This window comes from Anolis sagrei, chromosome 4 (genome assembly GCF_037176765.1).
Source record: "Anolis sagrei isolate rAnoSag1 chromosome 4, rAnoSag1.mat, whole genome shotgun sequence".
Taxonomy (NCBI): Eukaryota; Metazoa; Chordata; class Lepidosauria; order Squamata; family Dactyloidae; genus Anolis; species Anolis sagrei.
The window spans coordinates 132540855-132559272 of record NC_090024.1 but is presented as its reverse complement, the minus strand read 5'-3'; the positions used below and the strand labels follow the sequence as shown (position 1 = coordinate 132559272).

General features: G+C 40.8%; 1 protein-coding gene across 2 annotated transcripts; it reads left to right on the top strand.

Moving 5' to 3' along the window:
• Positions 1-4790: 4790 nt before the first annotated feature.
• On the top strand, positions 4791-16489 carry PLPP6 (phospholipid phosphatase 6). 2 transcript variants are annotated; one of them, XM_060774306.2, is made up of 3 exons: positions 4791-4902; positions 7122-7556; positions 9833-16489. In XM_060774306.2, the coding sequence occupies exons 2-3, from the start codon at positions 7139-7141 to the stop codon at positions 10198-10200; spliced, it is 786 nt and encodes a 261-aa protein (XP_060630289.2). In that variant the 5' UTR covers positions 4791-4902; positions 7122-7138; the 3' UTR covers positions 10201-16489. The 2 variants fall into 2 exon arrangements, with proteins under 2 accessions (XP_060630289.2, XP_060630288.2); XM_060774305.2 differs by having other exon boundaries at positions 7117-7556.
• The last annotated feature ends 1929 nt before the right edge of the window (positions 16490-18418 follow it).

Here is an 18418-nt window from a genome sequence, read left to right as displayed (position 1 = left end):
GGAAGGTAACGGCGTTCCATGCAGCTATGCCGGTCACCTGACCTTGGAGGTGTCTACAGACAACACCAGCTTTTCGGCTTAGAAATGAGATGAGCACCACCCCCCAGAATCAGACATGACTTGATGCCAGGGAAAGCCTTTACCTTTTATAATGCTATTTGTAAAATGTGGTTGTTTTTAGTTTGAGATCAAGGTCTCAAAGCACTTAAGTGGCTGAGAGGAAGTGCCATCTACACATACAGAGCCTTGGCTGACCATTAAGATGAACTGGGGGCAAGGAGTTCCATGTGATGAAACTGGAAAGGGCTTTCGCAGTTGGTGTGTCAGCTGAGGAATGCTATGACTTGGAAAAGTGATTGGCTCTATTATTGGCCATATTTTGGCATCAAGTTACGACATCACTATTCTCTTATGCATTTGGAATTTAAAGAGATCACAGATTGGTTTTCTTTTGGTTTTGGGGTTATGTTTTGATTGCTAAATCATTGAAATATTTTTACTGTTTTAAGTTTTTAAAACTACTATTCTAATGCTAATTCTAACAAATCTCATGTAGTACTTATCTTCTGCTCTAGGTGGCATGCTTATGTAACCTTTACAAAATACTGTTATTTGTTTCCATCAACTGAGCTTTGAATTAGGACGAACTCATGAATGAGAGATCTCCAAGTCACCCTTTCATCAATAGCTTTTTTCCGGTCATAGGACTTGGGGCTATGGCTTCCTTGACTGAATTTATCTACCTGGAATTTGGGGTGATTTTATGGACACTTTACCCTGAGAACCGATCCATAGTGTCAAATTTCAGATTGGACCCTGGATGAGTTTGACTGCCAGCCCCCAGGGCCGGTGTAAAGGAGTATTGATCATCCACTAGCATCAGACAGCCACTCCTACCATCTGCCTCCTGTTCCAGTCATGCTGGTGGCCTGGGCATGATAAGGCTAGTGTTCCTCTCGCATCACCTCAAGTGACATTGTTAGAGGCACCAGAGAGATGCGGGAGGGAGGCCAACAAGAATCACCCTCTCCTTTCACTCCTCTTTCTGCAATCACCCTTGCAACCTCGACAACACCATTCCAGGTAATGAGCGACAGACATGTTGCACCCAGTAGCCCCGCACTATGATGAAAACAGGTGCAGGGATGATGAGTGTCATCCGTGTTCTCAGGCTGTCCAAGCCTGGGAAATACAAGATCGTGCTAATCAGGCATGGGCAAACTTTGGCCCTCCAAGTGTTTTGGACTTCAACTCCCAGAAATCCCAGCCAGCTTACCGGCTGTTAGGAATTGTGGGAGTTGACGTCCAAAACCCCTGGAGGGCCAAAGTTTGTCTATGCCTGGTGTAAACAGTTGTGTCTGGTTCAGTAACCAGTCAAACTGTTTACATTGCCCCAGTTGCTGTTTGCTCTGCATTCTAGGAGAAAATTCAACTCAAGGCTGCATTAACTTGCATCAGTTCCGTGCATCCTGCAACTCCCATGAAGCTGATCTGCTCCTTTTGAGATACAAAAGGTCAGTGTAGATGTGCCCATGGTCTTCCTCTTTTTCTACTATCTTGTATCTTACAAGCATAATTGTTTTTACTAATGAATCATGTCTTCTTGTGGCATGAGAGTCTCAGTTTCGTTACCTCCACTTCTGGAATGCGGCTTGCCCAAGGTCTCCCAATGAGTTTCTCAAACAATGACTTCAAAGATTTCAACATGCTTTGCTCAGGAATAACATCTGGTTTGAACAAGCAATCTTGAGAGAAGCAATGGTTTTTTTCAGCTCAGAAATGCAAGAAACATCTAGTTTCTCTTCCCATGCTTAAAATAATGGTTCATTATAAGAAGAAAAGTAGGAGACGTGGACGTGCAGTTTGAGACACAGGAATTCAGACCAGGGAATAAGGGGAAATTCACTCCTGGAAGAGTTACTATCATGAGAACAAGATGTCTCCACTGAAGCTTTGTCACTCAAGCCCAAAAATTACAAATAGAACACAACCAATTAAAAACATCAGGTAAAATATAAAAGCAATCACATCCATCCATCCATAATAAAAACAAAAATATGTATGTATGTGGTTGGGATTCCCACTTCCATAGACAGGCTCTCACTTACACAATGATGTGGCCAAAGTACTTCATCTTTGCCTCTAATATCCTTCCCTCCAATGAGCAGTTGGGCTTTTGCTGCCACAATGTGATGTGGCGGCAAAAAAAGCCAATGGGATTTTGGCCAGCATCCATAGGAGCATAGTGTCTAGATCAGGGGTCCTCAAACTAAGGCCCGGGGGCCGGATACGGCCCTCCAAGGTCATTTACCTGACCCTTGCTCAGGGTCAACCTAAGTCTGAAACGACTTGAAAGCGCACAACAACAATCCTATCTCATCAGCCAAAGGCAGGCCCACACTTCCCATTGAAATACTAATAAGTTTATATTTGTTAACATTGTTCCTCATTTTAATTATTGTTTTGTTTTTAAGTGGTTTTTTGCACTACAAATAAGATATGTGCAGTGTGCATAGGAATTCATTCTTCTTTTTTTAAAATCATAATCTGGCCCTCCAACAGTTTGAGGGACTGTGACCTGGCCCTCTGTTTAAAAAGTTTGAGGACCCCTGGTCTAGATCTAGAGAAGTCATGCTACCTCTCTATTCTGCCTTGGTTAGACCACACCTGAAATATTGTGTCCAATTCTGGGCACCACAATTGAAGATAGATGTTGACAAGCTGGAATGTGTCCAGAGGAGGGCGACTAAAATGATCAAGCGTCTGGAGAACAAGCCCTATGAGGAGCTGATTAAGGAGCTGGGCATGTTTAACCTGAAGAAGAGAAGGCTGAGAAGAGATATGATAGCCATGTATAAATATGTGAGAGGGAGTCATAGGGAGGAGGGAGCTAGCTTGTTTTCTGCTTCACTGGAGACTAGGACGCGGAACAATGGCTTCAAACTACAAGAAAGGAGATTCCATCAGAACATGAGGATGAACTTCCTGACTGTGAGAGCCGTTCAGCAGTGGAACTCTCTGCCCTGGAGTGTGGTGGAGGCTCCTTCTTTGGAAGCTTTTAAACAGAGGCTGGATGGCCATCTGTCAGGGGTGCTTTGAATGCAATATTCCTGCTTCTTGGCAGGGAGTTGGAGTGGATGGCCCATGACATCTCTTCCAACTCTATGATTCTAAACAACATCAAAACAATATGGCTGAGAAAGACCATAGCTGAGGTACAAACTCAATGAGTGCAATGCTAACCCCTCCATGGGAAAATAGCTTAGAAAGAAGAAGGTTGGAGCTACTTTAGAAATGTACCTGTTCCGACTTACAAATTCAACAACAAACCAACAGAACCTATCTTGTTTGTAACTTGGGGACTGCCTGCATCCTGTAAACTGAACTAATGTCAGGCGTAGGTTTGGGTCACAATGGATTGAATGCTAAATATTTCTCTGTTTCAGTGTTTCAGCCACTGCCAGAAGGGACAGAGAGTTTGATCTATGCTGATGATCCTGCCATTACCACTCAAGCAGAGAGCTTTGAGATGGTTGAATAGAAGCTCTCCGAAGCTCTAGGTGCTCTTACTGCCTATTACAGGGAAAACCAACTGATCCCTAATCCATCTAAAACACAGACATGTGCCTTTCACCTTACGAACAGACAAGCATCCTGAGCTCTGAGGATTACCTGGGAAGGAATCCCACTGGAGCATTGCAGCGCACCCAAATACCTGGGAGTCACTCTGGACCGTGCTCTGACCTACAAGAAGCACTGCGTGAACATCAAGCAAAAAGTGGGTGCTAGAAACAATATCATACGAAAGCTGACTGGCACAACCTGGGGATCACAACCAGATACAGTGAAGACATCTGCCCTTGCGCTGTGCTACTCTGCTGCTGAGTATGCATGCCCAGTGTGGAACACATCTCACCACGCTAAAACAGTGGATGTGGCTCTGAATGAGACATGCCGCATTATCACAGGGTGTCTGCGCCCTACACCACTGGAGAAATTACACTGTTTAGCCTGTATTGCACCACCTGACATCCGCCGGGAAGTAGCAGCCAATAGTGAAAGGACCAAGGCAGAGACATCTCCAGCTCATCTCCTGTTTGGGTATCAGCCAGCACGTCAACGAGTTAAATCAAGTAATAGTTTTTTAAGATCTACAGAGACACTCGCTGGAACACCTCAGCAAGTGAGAGTCCAAAAGTGGCAGGCTCAAACCCAGAACCTCAATCCATGGGTGATACCAGATGAGAGACTCCCCCCTGCGCACACAGAAGACTGGGCGACTTGGAAGGCGCTGAACAGACTGCGCTCTGGCACCACGAGATGCAGAGCCAACCTTGAGAAATGGGCCTACAAAGTGGAATCCACAACATGCGAGTGTGGAGAAGAGCAAACCACTGACCACCTGCTGCAATGCAACCTGAGCCCTGCCACATGCACAATGGAGGACCTCCTTGCAGCAACACCAGAGGCACTCCAAGTGGCCCGATACTGGTCAAAGAACATTTAATCAACGACCAAGTTTGCAAAATTTGTGTTTTTTTTAAATCTGTTTGTTTGTTTTGTTCTGTTAGAAATGTAATACAATGTTCTGGTTGCGGATGACACGATAAATAAATAAAGGTTTCCCAAATTTTGTTCTTCCAGGTATTTTGACCTTGGGTTCCCATAATCCTCGATCACTGGCCTAGATCACTGGGAACTGAACTCCAAAGCACTGCCCTAATTGATCAAGCTCTGTTGTCTTGCTGCGCCTTTGTTGACATGAGCCTCACGCGCCGCATCCTGCCTCCCTTCCTCCTTGGGCACAGCGGAAGCGGAAGTGAACCCGCGTCGCCAGGGCTGGGAGCGGTGGAGAGGCTTGTTCGGTTGCTAGGCAACAGCCAGGCCGGACAGCGGAGAGAGGTGCCTGTGTTGATTTTGGGGGGCGGAAGTGGGGGTGTCGCGGAGGACGAGTGGGGCAGGAAGGGGACTCACCCTCGGAGAGAAACAGGGAGTGGGCGGGGGCTGGGCTGGGCCTCTCCTCTTCCTGACGTCCTGCCAGGCCTTGAGTCCTTTCTAAGCCGGGCTAGAGAATCCCCTGCCTGGCTTGAGGCCTTGCTCTCTCTTTCTCAGCCTCTGTCAGCATCTCAGGAGGAGGAGGAGGAGGAGGAGGAAAGTCATTGCTCTCCTTGGAGATCATGTCAGGAAATGATGATGATCGTGATGTTTATTTGTACCCCGCTTTGTCTCTCACCCAGGAGGAAAGATGGGATGTTAAAGGCCCCTTCCACACAGCTATATAAAATCCACATTATCTGCTTTGCACTGGAATACAGGGCAGTGTGGACTCAGGGCCCTTCCAGACAGGCCCCATATCCCAGGATCTGATTCCAGACTTTCAGCTTTATTTATTTACTAGCTGCCCCCTGCCATTTTCCAGTCTGATCTGGAAAATAAAGTAATGAAGAAAGTGTTGCGTTTCTAATATATATAATTTATTTATGCTTGTAGGCAAACAGTATTTCTTTGTCAGTGTTGATGTGGAGATTGTCTGGTTTGCCTACTCTGGAATATGCAACATATAATTGTCCTTCTTTAGGGGTCCCTTTCTAATCTATAATATTATCTCTCTGTGTGAATCATATATATCTATATTTATGATTGGATGACTCTTTGTCAGGAGGGCTTTGATTACATTTTCTGGACTGGATGGCCTTAAGTATTTTCTGTTGATCATGGAGTTTCTGTGTGGGAAGCTTGCCCCGATTCTGTCGTTTGTGGGGTTCAGAATGCACTTTGATTGTAGATGAACTATAAATCCCAGTAACTACAAATCCCAAATGTCAAGGCCTGTTTTCCCGAAACTCCATCTATGTTCATATTTGGGCATATGGAATATTTGTGCCAAGTTTGGTCCAGATCCATCATTGTTTGAGTCCACAGTGCTTTCTGGATGTAGCTGAATTACAACTCCCAAAATCAAAGTCAATGCCCACCAATCCCTTCTAGTGTTTTCTGTTGGTTATGGGAGTTCTGTATGCCATGTTTGGTTTAATTCCATAATTGGTGGAGTTCAGAAAGCTCTTTGATTGTAGGTGAACTATGAATCCTAGCAACTACAACTCCCAAATGACAAAATCAAAATTTCTGAGTGAAGGCCATACATTGGGTTGTTAGGTGTATGCTGTCCAAATTTGGTGTCAGTTCGCCCACTGGTTTTTGAGTTCTGTTAATCCCACAAACGAACATTACATTTTTATTTATATAGATTTATTTACTATATTTGTATACCACCCTTCTCAGCCTGCAGGCGACTCAGGACAGTTTACAGAGGCAACAATTTACTTCTCGTAGTTAAAAACCAGGTTATATGAGTTCCCACTCCCAGATAATCTGGGATAAACAGAAACCCTAGGATCAGATCCTGGGATATAGGGCCTGTTTGGAAGGGCCCTGGGACTCATCTCCAGCATGCTCCCTACTAGATGCTCACTTCCATGATAACCCAGGGTCCTTCCACACAGCCCTATATCACAGAACATCAAGGAAGAAAATCCCACATTATCTGAGTGTGGACTCAGATAACCCAGTTCAAAGCAGATATTCTGGGATTTTCTGCCTTGATATTCTGGGATATAGGGCTGTGTGGAAGGGCCCCCAGGAACAAATATTGTGTTACAGAGGTTCCTTCCAGGCCCCTTCCACACAGTTGTATACAATCCTCATTCTGTTCATGCAATACTTGGATTTTGAAAAAAAAAAAGACTTATCGTGGAAACAAGGATTGGTGAGAAAGCTTCATTAGAGACACCTGTTTCAAATGATAACTCTTTCAGGAGTGAATTTCTCTTCTGAGGGGTAGATTTCTCTCACTTTCTGTTGTTCACTCCTGTTCTTAGCTATGAATCGTTTGTAAGTTGGATGTTTCTAACTTGCGGATTGCCTGTAATAAGATTTGAGTATATATAAATTTTGGTATGGAGCGGAGGGTTTGGTGGTGATCCTGGAACCGAGCTCCAGTGAATCAAATAACAATTGTGCAATAGATTTTAAAATCATCAATTGAAGTTTTATTGCATTTGTTATGTGAATTGAACAAACTTGGTCATACTGAAACTAATGTTTCTCTTCTATCAGTGCAGCTGTTATCAGTGCCATTATGCCCAGCCCTCGAAGTAGCCCAAAGAGTAGCCATGAGAGACGGGCTCATGGCAACAAGCTGGAATTTCTATCGCTGACAAGTATGAGGAACCCAGGCCCTCCAGAAAGTCCATCTCGCCGTAGGGAATGTACATCCAGCACGGGGCCTCCACAGGCCCTGCCTGAAGAAGACTGCATGAAACTGAACCCATCTTTTGTGGATATTGCCCTGCGCTCTTTGTTGGCCATTGATCTTTGGGCCTCTAAAAAGCTTGGGGTGTGTGCCGGAGAGAGTTCTGCTTGGGGCAGTGTCCGTCCTCTTATGATAGTCGTAGAGATCTCCGGACATGGCATTCCTTGGCTAGCTGGCACACTCTATGGGCTTTGTCGAAGTGGTAGCTCAGCAGGACGCGAGGTGCTGCTCAACTTGCTCTTTGGTAAGAGTTCCTTTTCCTTGCCCTATGTGGTTCCTTATTCCTTGTATGACACACTCCTTCTATTATTTGATTCTATGTTTACATTACAGCATATCAGGGAGAAATTGTAGATTTATATTTTACCCTTCATCCTCCTCCAAGGTGCCATTATGGGGAAGTATTTCCCATATCAAAGATTTCTGCAGGGCCTTAGAAGATATCCTTGCCTGTTTAGGAAGTGTGTGACTATCTCCACTGAGCTGTTTGGACTATAATAGATATGTTTGATAAGGATAGCAATGACTTATATTTACTTTCATGTTGAATACTAAACAGTGGCTTTTTATTTCTATAAAGACACTGAAAGACTAGTGTGTGTTTTATGTATATTTTCATTAATATGTGGAAGCTCCATGAGATAAAAGTTTGATGTTTGCTGCAGTAAAGAGTCTAATGCTGATCTTAATGGGTTGATCATAATGCTAAACGTTTGGATGTTAAGAAGCCTCTTGTTGAAGATGTCTTATTTGGGCTTTTTAACTAAGACCCTTCCAGCCAGACCCTGTATCCTAGAACAGGGGTCCTCAAACTATGGCCCAAGGGCCGAATACGGCCTTCCAAGGTCATTTACCCGGCCCTCACTCAGGGTCAACCTAAGTCTGAAACAACTTGAAAGAACACAACAACAACAATCCTATCTCATCAGCCAAAAGTAGGCCCACACTTCCCATTGAAATACTAATAAGTTTGGTAAAATTGTTATTCATTTTAACAAATTGTTCTTCATTTTAACAATGGGAAGTGTGGTCCAAAAGCAGGCCCACACTTCCCATTGAAATAACCAGTTTATATTTGTTAACATTGTTCTTCATTTTAATTATTGCATTATTTTAAGTGTTTTTGCATTACAAATAAGATATGTACTGTGTGCATAGGAATTCATTCATGTTTTTTTAAAAGTATAATCCTGCCCTCCAACAGTTTGAGGGACTGTGACCTGGCCCTCTGTTTAAAAAGTTTGAGGACCCCTGTCCTAGAATCTGATCCCAGATTTTCTGCTTTAAACTGGATTATATGAGTCTTCACAGCCAGATAATCTGGGATAAACAGAAAACCTGGGATCAGATCCTGGAATATAGGGTATGTCTGGAAGGGCCCATACACTGACATATTATTAAATCGGATAATCCACATTATCTGCTTTGAACTGGATTATATGACTCTACACAACCATATAATCCAGTTCAAAGCAGATAATCTGGATTTTATATGATAGTGTAGAAGGGGCCAAAGTATCTTCCTAGAACCACCAGCTTTTGTGTTTGAATAGTTGTAATTGCTTTTCAGGTGCTTGGTATGTTTTCTTATTTGATGTCAAGGGGAACAAACTTACTGTATATACTCGATTATAAGCCTAATTTTTCAGTCCTTTTTTTAGGCTGAAAAAGTCTCCCCCATCTTATACTCGAGTCAATGTTATTTATTATTTTACTTTGTTGTTGTTATTATTATTACATTTATTATTCTATTATTGTTGTTATTATTACATTTATTATTTTACTGTATTGTTGTTATTACATTTATTATTTTACTCTATTATTACTGTTATTACATTCCATTATTTTACTCCATTATTATTATTATTATTATTATTATTTTATTCTATTTATTATTATTGGAGGGCATGTAAGCTTACTTACATTAAAGAAGGTTAGAATAATGGTTTGATCAGAGTTGGACAGTCTTATCTTGAATTACAGCTTTATGTAAATATTCAAAAACATTTAACCTACTGATGCCTAAATTAATATAATTTTATTGGTATCTATTTTTATTTTGAAATTTACCAGTAGCTGCTGCATTTCCCACCCTCAGCTTATATTCAAGTCAATCCATTTCCCCAGTTTTTTCTGGTAAAATTAGGTGCCTTGGCTTATATATCCGGGTCAGCCTATACTCAAGTATAGACGGTAATTTTAGTTGGCTTCCCCATCCCGAAAACTGATAGTATCTTAGGTTTGAAGAGAGTTATTATGATATATTTACTTAGTAATCATAATAATAGCTCCCCAAATCTAAGGTAAACTGATTTCTGTATGTAACACTGATATGAAATTACCAGTGAGTTCTGTGACTCCTAAAAAATTAACTAAAATATTATGATTTAAGCCTACTTGCATCTGATTTGAGTGTTAGTTCATAGATATTCATGATATATTTGCTATTCTCCAAGTTTTTTTATTTTTAGTGTTGCTCTTTAAAATGTCTAAGAGATCTTTATCTATCATGTTTCACAGCACTGGTGCTCGATCTAGTTTTGGTGGCAGCAGCAAAAGGACTGGTAAAACGAAGGCGCCCGGCCCACAACAAGATGGACATGTTCGCCACTGTCTCCGTGGATAAATACTCCTTTCCATCAGGCCACGCTACCAGAGCTGCTTTAGTTTGCAGATTTATTCTACACCATCTTGTGCTAGCCCTCCCTTTGCGAGTGCTGATTGTGCTCTGGGTTTTCATAGTGGGAATCTCCCGGGTCATGCTGGGAAGACACAATGTAACAGATGTTATCTTTGGCCTACTAATGGGCTACATGCAGTACAGCCTGGTGGAGTATTTCTGGCTGTCTCCAGTCACTGCCCCTGGTCTCTTTATGTTGTGGAGTTGATAGTCCTTAGTGAACAAGTATACTAGCTCCACAACAAACCATTAAAAATTGTTAAGCTTCATCTAATCAGCAATATGAATTTGTTGGAACTAGCAAAATCATCTTGAGAGGATATACGGGCTGCTTTGGCTCAAACTAACTCATCTTGCTTTATAAACGTGTTGTTGGGATGGAGCATGAGCCAACTCGTAAAATTGCACAAATCATTGTATAGTCAAACTGTGTTACTTTTGAGATGACATTCTAGTACAGCTCTGGAGTCAACTAGTCAGTCATTTCTTAAGGTTTGTGAATAGCTGCAATACAGTAAATGATAAAATCATGGTCTGCCTGTAACACTGCCAGTACATCATATTTGGTAGGTATGTTTATTACACTGTGATTGTTTAATAGATATTTTGTCAGATTGATTCTGTCAGATGTATATACTGCAATTGATGCTGGTGACTTACTTTTGAACTTGTATTTATGGCATGTTTTATGGGAATTTATTTGTTTACAGATTTGACAGGCTTTCATCTTCAGATTTGAATACTTTCTTTCACAGATCATTCTTTCTTAGCAATTTCACTTAACTGCTTTCCTCATTCGTTTTTCTCATGCAACTGCCTCCTAACAAGAATATAAAAAAATATAAAAATGTAGGTATCATGTCAAAGCGTCAAAAATGTTGAAAAATAAAGATTTTGGCAGCTTCAGGTGAAGGAAGTGGCTCACTTAGTAGCCAGCTCACACCTACTCCAATAAATGTTACAGTGTAAGATTTATTGTAGTTGGAAGATGTCTGATTATTTCAGCATTTATTTGACATTTTTGTCGATGGAAAGTGAGTTAAAGTAGTGTAAGGCTCCTTTCACACAGCTGAATAGAATCCCACATTTTCTGCTTTGAACTGGAATATATGGCAGTGTGGACTCAGGTAGCCCAGTTCAAAGCAGATATTCTGCCTTGATATTCTGGGTTATGTGGCTGTGTGGAAGGGCCCTTACAATGTGTATTACTACAAAAATACACTTAATGTTCCTACAGCTTGGATTTTAGGTGCAATGAATGAAGGTCTACACAAATTTGAGATACTGTTCCTTAAATTACAGATAGCTTTTTGCCTCATTTCATCTAGTGATCTCATTACCATGATTTATTATTGTATTATTATCATTTAGATCCCACAATCTTTGCTTACAGTCTTGAGCTAGTTCTCATGTGTCAAAAGATATTATAAAACTGAAGGAACACTATGAAAACTCATTTTGCTCTCTTCAGGGGCAGTACAGTCCTGTTTCAAAGATGAAGGGGCTGTAGCAGGTCAGTTTTATGCTGTCCTGTACAGATATGCTACTATACCTCTTTCCCAGCAGAATTGCTCTCATTGGTGAGATCTGCTGGAAGAAGAACCGAAAATAGGGACCACAAAGGGGTAAGATGAGGGGGAGTCAAGTTACACCAGATTAAAATTTCCTTCAGCCCAAGGACAGTGCTTGTGTGTAGTGCTGGTGCAAATTCACACCACAGCAAGGGAAGGTCTTAGTAAATTTGAACAACTGATGACACGGAAAGTCGATTCATTACAATTTTAGTTGGCTAGTGGAGGCTGAGCTGGCACTTAGCCATCTGTTTAAATTTAATATTTTAATTGCTACAAAGTTCATTGTGCCTTGTAAGTGCAATGGAAACTTGTATTAAACACATGACTTTATGTGAATTTGCATTTCTGTACCAATTCCATTTCCACAAAAGAGTAGCTCTTAGAATCCAGGTGGTTGGATTGTGTCAAAAGACCAGGTTGTCTTTTTTTTATACTGAAGTGCCTTTATACTATTCCATTTCTGTGAAAGCAGTGAAAATAGGTGCTAGGAAAACTGCTTGCTAAAACTGTTCCTTATAGGTATAAAAATGCTTAAACTACAACAACAGATGGCAAGGGATAGGTCATTTCCAGAATGGCAAAATAATTTTGCTTTTCAGAAGCAATAATAAGAAGTATGAGCATTTTGCTCTAAAATGAAAATATTTAAAAGCTGTAGAATATAAACCAGAAAATTTGGAATTAATAATACTATAGTGTCTGCCTTCTGTGATGGATTAAACATCTGTGCAATATATTTACAGAACCAAAACCAGGAGCCCCTGGTGGCGCAATAGGTGAAATCTCTATCTTCAAAGAGATAATTTATTTGAATAGTTACTAACTCCAAAGAGGTTAGTAATTTATTTGAATAATTAAGATAGGGAGTCCCTGGTGGCGCAATGGATTAAATCTCAATCTCCAAAGAGATTAGTAATTTAGTTGAATAGTTACTAACACCAAAGAGGTTAGTAATTTATTTGAATAATTAAGATAGTGAGCTCCACTTGTGGTACAATAGGTTAAACCCTTGTGCTGGCAGTTTGAATCCAGAGAATGGGGTGAGCTCCCATCTGTCAGCTCCAGTTCCTCATGCGGGGACATGAGAGAAGCCTCCCACAGGATGGTAAAACGTTCGGGCATCCCCTGGGCAACGTCCTTGCATATGGCCAATTCTCTCACACCAGAAGCGACTTGCAGTTTCCCAAGCCACTCCTGACACAAAAAAGTCCTGTCAGAAATACTCCACAACGGTTTAAAATACTGAAATTATTTGATATGACACCTAATTCTCCAACTATAGTTCAGTCTCTATGTAAAGCTCAAACAAACTTTGAAGCTTTAACAAAACGATCTCCACTTAAAATATTAAGCAAATGGCTATTCCAGCTGATGTTAAAGGTTTACTCATGCTTAATCTTGCCATCCTAGATTGATCAGGATGTTTAAAATTAGTCAAAGTGAATCTAGCAGATCCTATTCAGAGCCTGGCCACTATTGAAGCTTACTGAAGCTTCAAATTATTTTATCCTTCTCAGTTTGAAGGAGACGTGACTCTCCTGCTATAGTCAAGCAGCAAAGCAACTTCCAGTTGGTACCCAGATCACAACCTCTTTCTTTTTAGTCATATAATTTTCTTCTCCCTTCTGTTAGAATAATAGAATTAGAGGAGATCACAGGGGACATCCACTCCAACCCCCTTTATGTTGACCCTACCGAAGTTGATTTTGTTTTGTTCAGAAGTGTGTCCTAACCTTCCTGTGAATATAGTCAACAGCCCCAGGCTTTCTTTGACAGTCCCTTCTTCTGAGTACTAACCAGACCTTATCCTGCTTCGCTTCTCAGATCAGACAGGTTCTGGTGCCTTCAGGATATACAGGTATACCTCAGTTAGAATTAAGCAAAGCTGTTCCTCAGCATTAATTCCTTAAAAGAATTTTTAGTACCAGAGGTAAAAATAGCAATGAAAGAATGGGGATAAGTTTCTACACCACCAGCCTGATTATATTTCAACAGACTATATTCAGACCTAAACAGCCTAATGACGTAAGCACTGCATAAATCAACAAAAACATTTGAAACTTTCTAGAGTCCACTTTAAGACTTCTTCCAAAATCCAGAGACAATTTTCTTTTCCTTTTACTAGACACCACTTTTCTAATAATTTCCATTTAGTGTCAGAACCAGAACGATCCCTTTCTGTAACATGCCGGGGTAGCTGTTGAGACTTACCGATATCTCCTCTCCCCTATTCTTTCTGTGTTGCTGTTCATACATGCTCAGCAAGAGATTCCAAAGCTTCTGTTTACTTTGCCTATTGTCGAGACGCAGACATGGCTAATTTTGAATTGATTGAAATATAATATAATTGTCCTTCCACATTTACAGTTTGGATTATTTCCTGATTTGGTTAAAAATATTATCTCTGGGAATCTTTGTGTCCCCCAGTGTCACTCTATGGTCAACTTCCTCCAGTCATGCTGGAGGACCTAGAGATTTCCAGGGAGAACATATCTATAGGAAATTCCAGGTCCTCCAGTACAATTCTGGCTCCCGCTTCTGGTAGAAATGTTGACCTTAGAGTTGTTCTGGACAACCTAAACATTCCCAGGTAAAAAAGTAATTTTTCCAATTATATTTTTTCACTTAAATAAGAGTTCTGTGCCCCTAACCCAAGTGAACGTGGAGATCTATTGAGAACTGTTCTGTCCTTGCTCAAACTTTATTGTTTCTGCAACCAACACTAGGGAAGCAGGGAGTTTTGGTTGGTGGCTGGACCTCTCTGAGCTTGCTCAACAGCTCATTCTTGGGAGCTGAGCCAAAGTCAGATCCTTAAATCAGCAGCAGGTAAGAAAATGATGCAAATGCATAGGGCTGTTATTTTCTACTTGAATATCCCTCCCCTATTTTTGGAAGCAAAAAATATCCTTGTAGATTAAAATATAAATCAGCAATAGGCTCAACTTGTTGCTCAAGATTCCATACACATACAATATTCATAACCAACTCTTATTGCCAGTGGATTGTGTGAACACCTGGAAGGTTAAGGAGCAGAGCAACGATAGATGTAATATACCACAATGAGTCATTGTCACAGTAAACTGTGTGTGCAAAAGACGCAGGAAAAGAGTGGGCTGTTATAAATCAGGTTTCAACCTGTGTCTCCTTTGCATGGTCACATCACAGGACATACAACATAAGAGGATATGGCATCTTTGCCCCATCAAACTTTCAAAAATTGTTTACATTGGAAGATGACAATTGTGACTTTCCTTGATCCTTTATAACATTCTATAGCATTTCAGATTGTCTTTTAAAATTGTGAAAATGACTCCAAGAATGTGATAAAATTCAGATTAGATTCAGATGAGTTGCAATGAGTAATGTGGCCATTGTTTCTGAAGGTTTTATTAATACTGATCAGGAATGCAATAGAAAGATGTCATATAATTTAGAGATTTTGTATACTATTGTGTTGCTAGGGAAAGGGGGAAAGATTGGGTGGTTGTCTGTGGAGCTAAAAAAATTGTTCTATGGAGAGAAAACTTTGTTTTTTCCTGCCCTGGACTTACTGTTAAGTAAGCACATGTGGGATTGTACATGTACTTCAAGGTGGGGCTTCAAATAAACCGATAACTCAGAAATTTATCTAAGTTGTGAAATTTGGGAGCCCTCTAAACATGTTTAGCAGATGTTTCTCCTCAAAGCATGTACTAAATACTTTAGAAAGCCCAACAGGCAGGTCAGCTCGTGTCTCCAGTGTTGTTAATCCCCATAAAATGAACTCTGGCATTCAAAAATGCAATGTATTGCCTAAGGTTATCTCCCCTTCTTTGCTGTCTTGTTCTATTATTTAAAAGAAATCTTGATAATTTTCCAATATTTTAATAATGGGTCATGATTAGTGAAGTTACGGAAGATGTTTTTCTTGAAGTTATGATCTGTCTTCCATGTTGTACTATAACTTCATTCAGCTGTAAATCCTATGGGTGACCCTGGGCAAGTCACGCGCTGTCAGAGGAAGGCAATGGTAAACATTTTCTGAACAAATATTGCCAAGAAAACCCCGTGATAGGATTGCTTTAGATTGGAAACTACTTGTAGGCACACAAAGACAGCAGCTATTTCTGTTGGTCTTGCCAATAGTTAATCTAAAGTGACCAAATGATTGAGATGCTGCCAAGTGTCAGTTTTCTTGGAGATCACATTTATAAAAAGGCATGTCCAGCTGGCCAATACTAGCTTGATTGTTTGCTTGCTTGTTTCTTTCATAACTCCATCTTTTATGTTCTACAAATGTTCCTACCCCATCCCTAGCTTTCCCACATCTCTGATTATTGTCTTTAGGAAGATCTTTATGGGTAAATTCAGTTTGAATACTCTTGTTTCCTGAAGGCCAGTATGGCTTTTCTTTTTATTGGGAATACTCATTAGTGAGCATTATTAATAATGTATTGGCATTCTACTTTTCTCATAACAGTTTAGCATAGCAGGTTGAGTTAATGCTAAACTGTTGTTTTCGAGTACATTCCAGACATCCCTGTCAGCTTACTCAATTATATGGCATACAACTGCAATATACATTGTGTATTATGTGTTTTATATATTTGGGGGTGGGGGCAGAACTTATATCTTATGATCAATGTATATGGCTTAGTCACGGGCAGCTGGATTTGTATATTCTTATTGGCTGACTGGCCTCTTTAGTCCACTGAGAATGTGCACATCTCTTCTTTCATTACGGCTTGTTCTGACCAAATGGTTTGAGAATCTGGCCACTCAGACGTAGCATTAAATATGTAGCAGACAATTTATTGCATTTTCTTTCATTTGGACTATTAGCAATAGGGCCTTATTTTTGTTTAGTAATGACATTTTTCATGTACTGTATCAACTGTTTTGGAATGCTGTATCTCATTTTAATATTAAAGAGTTGAACATTTATTCCAAAAGTTGTTTGTTATTATATGTGTGTAAGGGTTCTTTGCTCCAACTGTGTTGCTACGAGTTTAGTCTTTTCTTGAAAGAATATGCTAAGATGCACAGGAGCTGAAGATACCATACATCTTTATTGTTCGGAATACAAGAGAATTCCAAACACTACTGCCAGTCTATATTACGGCCTTAGCTACAATGTCATCAATAATAATAATAATAATAATAATAATAATAATAATAATCCTTTATTTTTACCCCGCTACCATCTCCTGAAGGACTCGGTGCGGCTTACAAGAGGTCGAGCCCAAATACAACAATTAAAACAGCAGCAACAACAACAACAACACAGTAACTCAAAAAACAAAGCAATAACATTAAACAACACCCAATGAAGCAATTAAAAACAATGGCCGGACCAAGTGTAATAATTAAAATTAAAATTAAAAATGCTGGGCATGACAAGGTGGGGTGTTTGGAGGGGGATGGGCGTGCAGATATCCTGGATCTCTGATAAAGTGCGTTGGGACATAATGCTAGGAGTTTCCTTATTCTGGAAAGACGCACTGGAACAACCACGTTTTTAAGCTCCTCCTAAAGATTGCTAGCGATGGGGCCTGCCTAATGTCCTTAGGGAGAGAGTTCCAGAGTCGAGGGACAACCACTGAGGAAGCCCTATCCCTCGTCCCCACCAATCGCGCTTGCGATGCTGGTGGGATCGTAAGCAGTCCCTCTCCAGATGAATGAAGAGATCGTGTGGGTTCGTACACAGAGATGCGGTCACGCGGGTAGGTGGGTCCCAAACCGTTTAGGGCTTTGTAGGTAAGCACCTGCACCTTGAATTGGGACCAGAAAATGAATGGCAGCCAGTGGAGCTTCTTAAACAGGAGGGCTGACCTCTCTCTGTAAGGAGCACCACTTAACAACCTGGCTGCCACCCGTTGGACCAATTGAAATTTCCGGGCCGTTTTCAAGGGCTATGTAGAGTGCATTACAGTAGTCCAGTCTGGAAGTGACTAAGGCAAAACCTCGGGTGCCTGCCCTTTCCCACATACCAGAATCCACCTTCTCACACTTCAGGGCAATTGACTTTTATGGCTGGTTCATGTGTCCTTTTGTTGTCAAGCAATTTAGAATGGCTGTGGATAGTGAGATCTAAGACACTGTGGGTTTAGCCTGGTGAGAAAAAGAAGCTAGTATTCCAGAATAAATCTCACCAAGTTGAAGCAGATGCCACTGAGGTATTTATTTTTGTTCCAGCTGGAAAAGGATGATGGTTGCAGTAAAATGTTATTTACTGGGCATTCACTTTGTTTGTAGATCATTGACTGGTTTGGGGGACAACTAGCACAGTTGTTAACTCATAGCTTAAGGTGTTTGCTTAGGTAGGTCAATGGTCAAATGCCTTTTGTAACATTGGAAAGGATCCTTGTTGTGGTTGTTAATGTTCTGCAGATTGGCCAAAACTTAACTCTTATATCGTTCCAGCCTAGTGTCCTTGGAAAAACTATGAATTCCCTGATTATGAACTATCTTTTATTTGGGGGGAGGAGTCACATTTGACTACACTTTCAGCATCCTGGCATGAATGATCATAACAATGTGCCTTAGTTACAAGTGGCTGAAAACTTTCCTACAACAACACATAAATGGGGAGGGGGGATAAAGAGTACACTGTCCACAGTATTAACCCCTTCAGCCTTTCATTGTGCTATGCCTTTTCATTCCCAAAGTTGTCAAGAAGTGGGATATTGTTACAGTAAGTTGTAAAAGGATCAACACTAAGTGTGTGTGTGTGTGTGTGTGTGTATGAGTGTGTGAAAGAAAACCTTATACTGTTAATCATTATGCACAGCTGCTAATCTAGGTCAGCTAGTAAATTTGAGCCACACTCGGTGGGGTATAACTGTATGTGTTTTAGAATACAGTTTAGCTTTT

Coding starts and splice junctions, on each gene's coding strand:
- PLPP6 (XM_060774306.2), top strand. CDS start 7,139: ATGCCCAGCCCTCGAAGTAGCCCAAAGAGTAGCCATGAGAGACGGGCT. Junction 7,557..9,832: donor GCTGCTCAACTTGCTCTTTG/GTAAGAGTTCCT, acceptor CATGTTTCACAG/CACTGGTGCTCGATCTAGTT.